This window comes from Sturnus vulgaris, chromosome 1 (genome assembly GCF_052056855.1).
Source record: "Sturnus vulgaris isolate bStuVul1 chromosome 1, bStuVul1.hap1, whole genome shotgun sequence".
Lineage (NCBI taxonomy): Eukaryota > Metazoa > Chordata > Aves > Passeriformes > Sturnidae > Sturnus > Sturnus vulgaris.
The window spans coordinates 104,939,700-104,951,915 of NC_142243.1; the positions used below are offsets into that span (position 1 = coordinate 104,939,700).

At 36.1% G+C, this 12,216-nt stretch overlaps 1 protein-coding gene across 8 annotated transcripts in view; it reads left to right on the forward strand.

The window, feature by feature from the left end:
• The window catches only part of PIEZO2 (piezo type mechanosensitive ion channel component 2), a 283,367-nt gene that overhangs the window by 96,074 nt on the left and 175,077 nt on the right, over window positions 1-12,216 (forward strand). For all 8 annotated transcript variants that reach the window (XM_088173061.1, XM_088173074.1, XM_088173073.1 and 5 more), the window contains exon 3: window positions 6,860-6,985. In XM_088173061.1, the coding sequence (XP_088029187.1) occupies window positions 6,860-6,985 (126 nt within the window). The remainder of the gene's footprint in view (window positions 1-6,859; window positions 6,986-12,216) is intronic.

Below are 12,216 nucleotides of genomic sequence, written 5' to 3' on the forward strand. Positions count from 1 at the left end.
GCAAAGCTTTTACTGAAAATTCTGAATCTAGAACTTGCAATTCTATGGTCTGGATTTCAGTGTGGCTGCTTGAACATACACATTTAAACATAGCTAAAATAGTAGTTGCATGAAGTCTTGAGCTTTTTTTTGTGGATACACAGTTTGAGGTTTGGGCTGGATAGGTACAGAATAGACAATGGCATTAGTTGCCTGCTATTTTTGTCTTGCTGCTGGAAATCCAGTGAGTAAACCAAGTGTGTTTGTAGTTTTGCAGTGCTGATGTCTGCCCACTTTTAAGGCTTTGGTAAGCTGACACCCTCTGGGTAGAAGATGATTTTGAAATATAAGATGCTCTGGGGGGGGAAGGAAATATTAATGCATTTTCTATTAAGCTAAATATAGATGTGCTGCTAACCGTGCAGTGGAAGGATGGTAGCACTTTCAGTAGGGTTTTTCAACCATTAAAATAATTCCTGGCAGCTTCAGAATGATTTAAGCATTATCTTTTTTGAGTCTACTTAAGGTGTTCATGTAAGACTTAGTGAACAGGAGGTGATATGCAGATACTTTACTTGGTGGATCAATGACTTGACATTGCACAATATAATTGCACAGTGTACAAGGAACACCATTACCAAATTTTATTCTTAGAATAGTCCTTCCAAACAATTGCCTTCCTTTGTTGATAGCTTTATCCCATTGTTCCAGCACTCAAGAGGCCAAACCTCTAAGCACATCTGCTTTGTGCATGTAGAAATATAACGGATATTTTACATCTGGGAAACATTGTTTAATAATAGGTGTAACTGCCACTGGCAAACATTTAGCATTCTTCTTACAGAACCTGAAACTGGAAGGTGTTGTCTGTCTTCATGTCCAAAAGTGCACAAGAGTTGAAAACAATGAGATTATGCCTACCTGTAAGGAGAACTAGAGAAAATTAGCCATTAGAGGCATCTAAAAGGATTTGGCTTCCACTGGCTTGCAAGCTGTGTGCTTTAAGGCTGGGTATTGATACCCTAAGAGTGCAGCAGTCAGCCTTATTTTATGAACCTTTTAATGCAGCACTGAGAGCCCTTCAGTCCCTGTCCACATGCTCAAAGATGTGCATGTGTTTAAATGCTTTCTAGGACAGAGCTAAATTGCTTTGTGCCTTGCAAATGTAACCCTGTAGTCAGGAAATCTCAGCTGAGTTTAGAACTTGTAACTGAACCCTTTTTTCATCTTCCCTGGTCATCAGGAGGTGTCCTGCTGTGTTAAGTGTCAATTAGTGTGCAATAGTAGCAGTGAATTCAGGAAAGGAAACTGGCCTGCATTCCTGGGTGTTGCTGACTGCCCATACTGAAATAAAAAGATTTCCTGTCAAATGGAGAATGGATATCTCAGTGCTTGTTTAATTCTTGTAAACTTTCCTTGGTGTGTAAATTTGAATGTGTGAAGTTATGTTTGACACTTCTGGACAAAGTGGCTGATGTTCATGCTGAACTCAGTGATGATATTTTCCTCATGATTGTCTGGAACCAACTGTATTTTTATTGTCTCTGAACCTTTGGCAAAAACCAACTTCAAATCAGAACTCTTTTTTTGCATTTATGTAAATAAGATAGTTGTGGTATCTTGAGGCACTTAAACCAGAGCTGGCCAAGGTTGGGATTTCTTTTATATGGGAAATTATGATGTTTTGATTTTTTTTTCTTGCAGATCATATGACTCCAAAACATCCAGATTTTCCCAAAAGACACGTATTGAGAATTAAAAGTTTTCTTCATTTCCCATCCCCGGGTGTCCCAATTTACAGTTCAGATGATGTTGACAGATTCCTATTTGGAACCATGGAGCAGGAGATTTAAGTCTCTGGACCCTGGTTATAGCTGGGCTCTGAGGCCATGCCAGGTTTCCTGATGGAAAGTCAAGAAGTTAAGATTTTCAGTTTCTAGCTGAAACAAAGTCTTTGAGACTGAGTCTGTGTGTGCTGCAGAAGTTTGAGCACTTTAGTTTTATGTTTGTCACTTACTGACTGATGAAGAGGTTTATGAGAAAAAAGAAATCCTGAATGGCTGTAATAGAGTATCTTTATTAGTTGAAGTGTCACTAGTTCAGGAGATAAATGAACATTAATATTTATCACTCACTGTGTGCTATCAGAGATTATTATATGAAAAATTGCTTTTGCTTTGGTATTTCATCTTGTGATCTGAATAGATACTGTGAACTGAATAGAAAGTTTTGAGTAAAAAAATTCCCAAACATAGGTATTCAAGAAGAATTGAGAGTGTTATAACAGTTTGAAGTACAATATATAGCTAAAGAGATGTTAGAAATATCCCCAAATGAATAACTTTCAGAAAATGCAACAGTAAGATTACATTTAAAAAAATAAAAATCAAATCCGTGCAAAGTAATAAAACCTTCAAATCTTTAAGATGCCTGAACACTTAAATCTGCCTTTCAGGTGAAGCCATGCAGCGTATGTATGATTGTGATGATGGAATTACATTGTTGGAATAGTAAACAGACTAAATTTTTAAATTTTTATCCTCCTCTATTCTCCCTTTTCTGATAACATTACAGCATTCAAATATATGCTGATGCTTTGAGCTCACCAGCTTTGCATAGAGATGCATAGTACTATTTATTTAAAAAATGAAGATAAACTGTTAGCAGTATTATTCACTTTCTTAGAGATTCAACCAATTCTTTTTATGCCCCATAAATAGATCAGAATGAGGAAAAAAAAGCAGTGTAGCATGAAAATGCACCTTGTAGGCAACTGCCATATGATATAATATGATGTCATATCATATCAATCATATATCATGTAACATCATATCAATCATATAGTATCCTTTATAATTGCCTAAGGCTCATGGCCATGTAAAGAGATAATATATGTGATTTTTAAGCAGGTCTCAGTGACAATTGGCCATTCAGTTATTCCGTGTCCCATTAGCACATCCTTGTGGTAGAAGCTCTGATGAAGTTCCAGGTGTACAAAAAATTCTCACATACTCTTCCTGTTTTAGGGAAGAGGGTAGCAAAAAAGATGAGAGGACTACCTGTCCAGACACGAATGTACAAGAATTTTTCATTGTTGTTGGAAACAATGTGGATAGCACACTCCAGTTCTGTACAATCACAATGTCAAGGGGTGCATGTGTGTGCTGGAGGCAGCAGTGCAATTAGAGCACATTCAAATAGTTGCACTGAGGTTACATGCCTGTGGCTGGGGGGGACATGCCATTACTAATCCAGCTCTTGGCTGGATTACCTTTGAAAAATAAGAAATTGATTCCTCTTCCACGTGTGAAAAGCTTTTGGCCCTCTCGAGTCCAGTTTAATGTTGCATCTGGGCTGAAGAGAAAGAGGGTAATGAAGCCTTCACATCCTGTCTGGCTTCCTGCAGGCTTGATCAGAGGAGAGAAAGCCATTTGCCAGGAGCTTTCTAGAGGGATAAAGAGACTGGAGCAACCTCCCCATGCGTTTCTGAAATGTGCTGGGGTGCATTTCTAGAGCTACATGCCAGGTTCTGATCCCACTGGGCATGATTAGAAATGACACCTGCAGTGACACTTGAAAACAAACCCACTTTTCTCAGTCCTTCAGCCCAGTTCTGAGACAAATGTTCTCTCTCCTTTCTTTCCTCCATAGTTTTCAGATCTTGTTGCTAGAGTGAAATCAGAACCCACTGCTCAAGCTCCAAACTGAGGTGTTTTGCCATGAGATTTTTCTTTTTTAAATCTTGATGGACATACAGAAGTCTATACATTTAGGACAGAAATGAAGGCATTGATATTGTGAATTCTGGTATCAGTTGGGGCAATGTTCTCTTGCACATCTGTTCTGCCCACAAAGCTTTCTGAACAATATTTATCTCCTTCTCTGGGATGTTCAACTTCCAGTCATGTCCCCAAGGATTTTTACATTAGGGCAACTGAGCAGTTGAGGTGTGTTTTATCAAGGGAATTGTAACATTGCAAGTGAATTAGAATAAAAAAAAAATCCAAGGATAAAAAAATCTTTCTTCCTCATTGTAAGAAACTGTTTTATTTCAGTTGTCTCTTTTCTCACCATCTCAGTTCCGTATGCATATGGTTAACTTTTCCTTTGTGCCATTTGGAACCAAGTTTCCAGTAGAAAGAGAAAAATGTAAGTAAAAACATAGTTAAGTGGGTTTACCCAAACCCCACTATGAATTGAAACTCATCCCTTTTCCAAATCTGTCACTTCTTCTTCCTTAACATAAATTACATATTCAGTAATTCACTTATTTTAGCACTCCCATTTCTCCCAAGTTGATGTAGCTCCAAACTTTTGAAACCCAGACCATAATATTTCTTACTTTTCTCCAAATACTCTTAGTTTCTACTTTCTCCTGGCACAGATGAATGTGGTGCAAGCAAAATGCTCCTGCTCAGTAGAATCTGATGGTGGCCCTGTCCCACTGATGGCCATGAAGGGAGGAATGCTGTAACCTGCTCTAAACATACTTAGCTGCCTTCCAGCTGTGAGTTTATCATGCCATGTTTACCAGTACACTGGGAGACTATTTATTATCCTCAGTGTTAATAGTCCTTTAAATTTTTCCTAGCTTTGTACAGGAGGAGATATTTTCAACATTTCAGCATTTGAAGAAATGTATTTTCAGCTTTTCTAAATTTCTTAAAAGAATGACAGCTATAAAAGTGTTTTTTTAAAGAAGTGGTTGGTTCAATTTAAATTCAAAGATGTTTGTTTTCAGGCTTGTAAGAAGTGAAGTCTAAAATTGAGATATATTTTTGAGTGATACAGAAATACTGAAAGATAGACCTAACAGTCTGGGAATTGAATGTGCATTGACTAATTGTATTGCAATTTTTTCTCATTTGGATGCTGACTCAGACCACTCTCTCAAAAAATTTCAAATCCACTTCCACATGAAAAATGCATTGTTTTGTATCTATTAACTCCCAAGCACTGAGAAGAGTTTTTGACTTAAAGCTTCATAAATCACTGGACTGGCTTTGAAATCTGTGTATTAGGACACACTTTTAAAGTACACAAAATTTGTATTGTCAAACTGTTGTTCTCCAGCTTTGAAATAAGGTTTTTTTTCAGTTATATTTAGTTGTATTCTAAGGGTGTGGTGCTCATAATGCCATGGGCATGGGATTTGGTAATGAAGAAGTGAAGCATCAATTATTGAAGGTTGGAAAAGAACTGTAAAATACTGCAGTCCTTGGACTACTTTACATATGACATCACATTGAACAAAATGTTTAATAGTATGTTTGTTTAATGTCATATGTTCGTTCTTCTAAAGCTTTTGAAAATTTTACCTATTTTATAGTTTCTGCTTTTATAGAGCTTAGAAGTTGCTGTCCTAAGACAGGACACCAGACTAGCTTCTGCAGAAGAAGAAGAACAAAAAGTGGCCGAAAGATTTTAATATCTAGTCTTTTTGATGTAATGCTCTGCCTCCCAGGTTGTCTCCTTTTTTGTGTGAACTGTGGTGACAAGTCAATAGATCATAGAAAGCATGTATCTAGTGCATGTATCTTCCTTTTCAAATTGCATAAAATTAATACATGGGCTCATTTACGATTTTAATTATATTTTAAAATTATTTACTATATTTAAAGAAAAGGGAAATTTACTACAGACATTTGGTATTCAAAATCTGCATTCAGGATAGTGTTACGACAAAAATTTGGAGTCTGGTGGAGAGAGATAGTCTATTACTGTCTAAAATTGTTGAATCATGCTTGTCTCATTCTTTGCTTTATAAAAACTACTACTTCGGCCATTGATGACATGCTTGAACTATAAAAAATCTAAAATTAAAATCTGACTAGATTTATTGACTAGATACAGGATACGAACCATCATCTTTTCTTGTAGTTGCTCATAACAGATGCTTGAAGAATAAACATGACCCTCCATAGCCTTGTCTTTATTTAGAGCCTTGGATAAGAATTTCAGCAGTGCTGTTTTTTAATCTGTAAATTATAAAATGACCCTCAAATGCATGAAGCAGATAGTATAAAATATTTTGGAAGTAGAACTGTTACTGCAGATAGGTCAGGTAGGGTGATATTTAATGTTGTCTTTTATCAGCAATTCAGTTTTGTCATGAAGATGCATATTTCCTGAAATATTGGTGGTTCACTTTATTTATTCATACCTTGCAAGTTTGGCTGCCTGTGATTAAGCTGAGTGTTTCCTAGAGGATTTATAAGGCATTTCTAAGTCCTCATCAAACATTTTCTATTGGCTTTTGAATAGACATCCAGTAAATCACAGAGGAACTATGACCAAATGTGTCTGGCTCAAGGTTCTTCAGTGTAGACTGAAAATTATGTTTAAAACTTCTGAAGGAAGAGAAAGAAGGCAGTCAGCACAAAGCAAAGCATTCATTGAAAGCATGTCTATACTCCTGAGCCAAACTGAGGTTTGTGTCTTGTTATGCCCCTTCCCATGTAATAATTCTGTAAAGAGTAATAAGATTAACAGGCTTTTATTTACTCAAAAGTAGAAGTGCCATTCATGTTTTGTCTGAGTACCAGGTAATGTGTTGGTAAGCATTGTGGTGTTATTATTATTGATGTAAAATTGCTCTCTGGAGATTTAAAAAACTTTTTTCTCTAATTAAAAAAATAAAAGGAAAAATTGGCAATAGCAGTCATTGTGGTTTGGGATTAAAGAGTACTCAAAGAAACTATAATTAAAGTGTGATTTTTGCTATAACATTGGCCATATAATATCGGGGACAATGATGGTTCATGTGGAACAGACTGGTAGAAATATACTTGGTCAAGATATTTTTATGGTTTTATACTGAAAATCTTTAAGCAATGTTTGGAATTTCACCTATTATATGTGTTTATATTTTGTCTTTTAGGGCATACAGGACGATTATTGAAATCTCTGTGTTTCACCAGTCTATCATTTCTGCTGCTGCACATCATCTTTCAGATTACAGTAAACAGTCTTGAAGCTGCAAAAACGATTGAACCTGGTTTTAACTGTGAGTAAAACATTTTCGTTTTTATTAGCGTTCTAAATGTCCAAATGCTTCAGTGGTTTGGAAGGTGAAGGGTTGATAAGAAAGCACTTAGCTTTGTGCTCCTGTGGGTTTGCAGCTTGCTCCTGTTTTCCAGCTTTTTACCTTAAAAATTACTGTTAGTAAGGCATGAAGACTAGAAGGGCTTAAGAAACAAAAGAATTGTATATATAACTTATATATATATATAAAAATATTTTTTCCCACCACAGATGCATTTTCTTTGAGTTTACCACTGACTATTTTTATGACTTTATCTTTTAGGCTTTCTCAAAATCACCTCAGAACCTGAGGAAACTACTCATTTGTGTCATTAGATCATAATTCAGTGAATTAAGAGTAAAATGAAATAAAGTAATAAACCTCACTCTATCCATGTATTATGCCCCTCTCTGGCATAACTCTCGTTAGTTTTTAGTTTAATTTAACTTTAAATATTGATTCCAAAACTTATATTTTTAACAGTATTTGTCTCTCTCTTGCCTGTGTTGTATGGGAGGAAGAATTTTCAATATTTCATTTATGTGTAAGCTCTACTTAAAATATATTGCATGACATTTTGTATCTTCCTCTCTCAGGAAATGTTGTTCAATAATTCAGAAAGCAAACATTCTTTATTGTGCAGAAGTTAATTAAAATATCTATCCAGTGATTTAGATATGTAACCTCCAGGTAGAAACTATTTGTACTTGTCTTACCATGCTTACATTTAACATTTAAACCTGCCAGCTTACCTTTGATAAATGTCCATTTAATTTATCACAAGGTATGCTGCTGCCACTTGAGTCAACAGTTGTGCTGCAATTCAACACAAGAAACCTTATATGATATAAAGAATTTGACTTCAATAACAAAATCGTAAGGAAACTTGAAGTGAGCATTACCATTTCACCTTTAGCTTAAACCATTTCCTAAACTAAAAGGCATAATTGTGTTAGTAAAATACCAGTTTCACCTGGAATATCTTGGGCTCTATTGGTTCAAATCAGGCCTTCAGAGTCCAAAAATACCCTTTCTCTTTTTTTCAAAAATGGTGTCTTTCACTGAGTGAGCTGAATTAATTGTTTTCCATATGTGTTTAATGTTCTTGTGACTATAAAGACATAATTTTTACTTAAATTGGAGTAATTGCATCATCTAGTCACATTTGTATGAGTGGAGAGCTCCAAGACAGTTGCAACCACTGGCTTTTTCCTCCTTTTATGGTGGGAACTGGGGTCTGCAGTGGGAATTAAAATTATTATTTCATCCTGAAGAGATGAAATTGAGAGAGATTTCACTCTTCAAGAGGAAATGTACCATTTTTTACTGTTTATTCACGGCTGTGGAGTGTAGCAGCTCCTCTTTCAGCTGCCATTAGTAACAATCTCCTTACCTGGGGCCTCACAGGGCAGTGGCTGTAGCTGTAGGAGCTCATTAAATGTTATCAGATTGCTCTCTGACACCAAGGCCCCTTGACATGACAATCACACACACTCACCATTAAGCTCTTTTTGCCTCCTGCGTGCAAAGGGTGGTTTGAAGTTTCCTGTTGGTATTGTTATTTGTCCCAAAGGAGCACCCAAACTGTGCCTAAGCTGTCTGGGAGAGAAGTTGTTTGACCAAAGTTGTTCCAAGAGTTTTTAAACTGTTTTAGCAACATGAAATATTCTCTTGAATTTCAGTGCCTGAATACTGAGTGAACTGGCACCATTTTGTTTACTGGAATGGTTAGAGTCAGTGAGATGCAGGTGAAGCCAATAAAAAGGGCAATCTGATACTGGCATTGCTGGATACCCAAGGTGCTGAAGGAGAAGTTAAAGACTTGTTGTGAATGTAGAGGCTAGAAAAGGCCAAAGCATTTGCTAGGTCAGGGAATAAGGTCAATTATTCTCATTTAACGACACCAGAACTTGGATGTTACTGTGTGGCTGAGGAGAAGACAATTCCCACTCCAGAAAGCACCTTGGTAGTACTTGTGCTTGTAGCAGTTCAGTGACACAGCCCCACTGGTTTCCTGTTCCCCAGCCACATGAAGAGTGCTGTACTAAACTGGCTGCAGATGTGGGCTGAGCCATAGCTGCAGAAATGACAGCACTTTGCCCGTGGCATCTGCACAGTGTTATGATCTCTGCATTTTAGACTTGCTGTTAATGTTTATCCAACTCTTTTTGCTCAATAAGAAGTTCAGAAGTGTAGACTGGAAGATTGATGTGTTCTGTTTCTCTATACAGATCCAGATCCACTATTAATAAAACATTTTTTACAGCTACAGTCTTTTCTGATGCTTATCATTAGGAAATTTTTCTTCCATTAGTCAAAATATCCTGTCTTCATCCTTCAGCCTGATGTGGAAATAAAGAAAAACTTTCCGTTAGTCTTTATGGTTACTCATTTTGTATTTGAAGGCTGCAGTCATATTTGTTGCATGTACTCTTCTCTCATTCTCTTCTATTTACACAACCTCAGCCCCTTCAAATTTTCTAGAAAGAAGTTTATTTTTATTGCTGTTGGTCTATTTCTGTTTTCTCCAAGTTTTACAGGTATTTCTTGAAGCTCAGTGTCCAAAGCTAGGCACAAATTCAGCTGAGAATTTAGTAGTGTACACGGAAATATAACAATTACCCAAGTGTCTGCAAGTCATACTCTGTTTATGAATTACTGTATGGAAGTTTTTGCAATAGTCTCACACTTTCTGTGATTCACTGAAACTCACAAATATTTTTCTTTAAAATAGACCATTTTTTTTCAATCCCATTTTTATGTAGATGAGTATTCTTACAGTATAGTAGAAGTTGATGTTTGCCTGGTTTTTTTCCCAGAAAGTTTTATTTATCAAAACTGTTCTATCTCCTTCTTTGGTAGCGGCTTCTCTTATAGGAGTGGCATCCTGCAATAACACCTTTAAGGAGTTTCGGATAAATTAAGTTTTGGATTGTCCTTTAAATTTAATATTTGTTTTGATTTTGCTGGAATAGTAGTATGTCCCCAAGTTTAAGTAAATTAAACCATAAAAGGAGCTAGTGGATGTTATGGCAGGTCCCCTCTTAATTATCTGCCAAAGGTCATGGGAGCCTGGGGAGGTCCTCGCTGATGGGAAGCCAGACAGTGTTATTCCAATTTACAAAAAGGGCATGAAGGAAGATCCAGGAATGTACAGACCTGTTATCCTAACCTCAGTTCCTGTTATTCTAACCTCAGTTAAAGATTACCTGGAAAAAGTATATAAAGGATTATATTAGTTACTACTTAAAGGTATTTACAGGACAATGCAGTCATCAGGCACGGTCAACACAGGTTCACAAAGGGAAACTCGTTTGATATCCTGATTTGATATCCTTCTGTAGTAAAGTCACCTGCCCAGAGGATGAAGGGAAGGTGGTAGATGTAGATGTATTTTTCCTAGATTTTAGTAAGGCTTTTGATACTGTCCTCCTGGAAAAATTGTTCAGTAGATTCAAGATGTACTTGGTTGATGACCTGGCTGAAGGGCAGGGCTTGAAGGGTTGTGGTGAATGGGGCCACAGGACCCTCAGGGCTCAATTCTAGGGCCAGTCCCATTTTCAATGTATTTATCACCAATCGGGATGCAGTTGAATGCACCATTAGGAAATTTGCTACCAACAGTAATCAAAGTAGGAGGTGGAGTCTGGGACAAGATGCCTTGCAGAGGCCTTTGTGTAGTTAATCTAACTCCTGGCAATTTCAAAAATAGGTGAGAGGGCAGGACAACATTGTCTGCAAATTCTGTCAGTTAGTTTGTCTCAATATTTTCAAATGACAATTTTCTGAACCAAAATATCAGTTTCTGGTTTTAGTTTTGCTTTTCACACTGCTGTATTAAAGCCTCTGATGATATTTTCATTTTGGTAACAGAAATACTTGAAAAATGTTTAAATTAGAGGTGTGATAAAGACTGTCACCTCTTAAACCTTATACAGTTTCATTTTAGAAGTGAAGAACAACTATCCTTTTATCTTCTATATCTGCAAACACAAACCACACATACAGAATTTCAGATCCATTTCAAAATATTCTACTATTTCCCTGGACTGGTATAATTCAAGATCAGTTTAGGATAATTCCTAGAATGTTTAACTTCTTTGGTTTGTTATCCTTTTTATCCCCTTCTTCTTTTAGAGTTCATATACCTTCTCTTTCAGGATGGCTACAAAATGCTACAGCATTCCCATAATTACGTTGTTCGGTTGACAGAGTTGTTTAAAAATGTTTGGCCAACAGAAGGTTCTTGTTTCTTAAGAGCCTTGTGACTATTGCCTAGCAGTAATAAAATTTTGCTGTTAGTAGTCTTTATTTAGCTTAATGAAAGATTTCTGGTTAGCCACAACTTCAGTGTGTAGAACTAACATTGAATATCTCCTAGATATAGAAAGGAAAAGAATTAATACAGAAAGGGTGAGCTGGGCTAATCTTAAGCTATTAATAGCTGCATAACTAGTCTTGTTTTCACTGATATATCCATAAAATAGATAATTTGATTTTGAAATATAGCAGTATTCCTGCAGTAATGGAATTATTAAGTTTGTATTTCTGATGGAATAAAACTCTGTTTATAAGATTAGGTAACATTTTTTGAGAATCTGTTAGGCAGGCAGTTGAAGATTAGATCACAGGGTAATAGTTGCATTCTCCAGTATGCACAGTATGTTTCTTTCCAGTATGTTTCTTCTTTTCTAGGACTAGTTTTAAATATCTTTATAAATGGCAATACCACTAGCAGGAATGCTTTCCACAATGTTAATTTTAAACTTTACTTCCAATAAATTAGTGCAATTGTTCCTCATCATAATACTCTGTGAATATATACACTGTGTAAGTGTATCTTCTTGTGTTTAGTCAGCCTTTAAAATGTCTGGTTTCTTTTTCCCTTAATTATAGTGATATACATCCATTTCTTATTTTGTGTGCCTCTGTCATCTCTTGGTCCTGACTTCTGTGAATGAATCTACTGAAATGCTTATTCTCTGGAACAGTATTTTTGTTCATGAGAAATGCAACTTAGAATACTTCAACTACTCATGAATTAATTTTGTTAATGTTTGTAATACCAAAAAGAGCATTTAAGGTATTTCTGGATATTTTTCTTATACATCACATAAATGAACTGATGGAATTTAAACAGATACCTTGAAATCCTTCTACAGGATTTCTATGAATCTTTGTTTATTGTGCCTACTTGGAATGCTTTATTTACA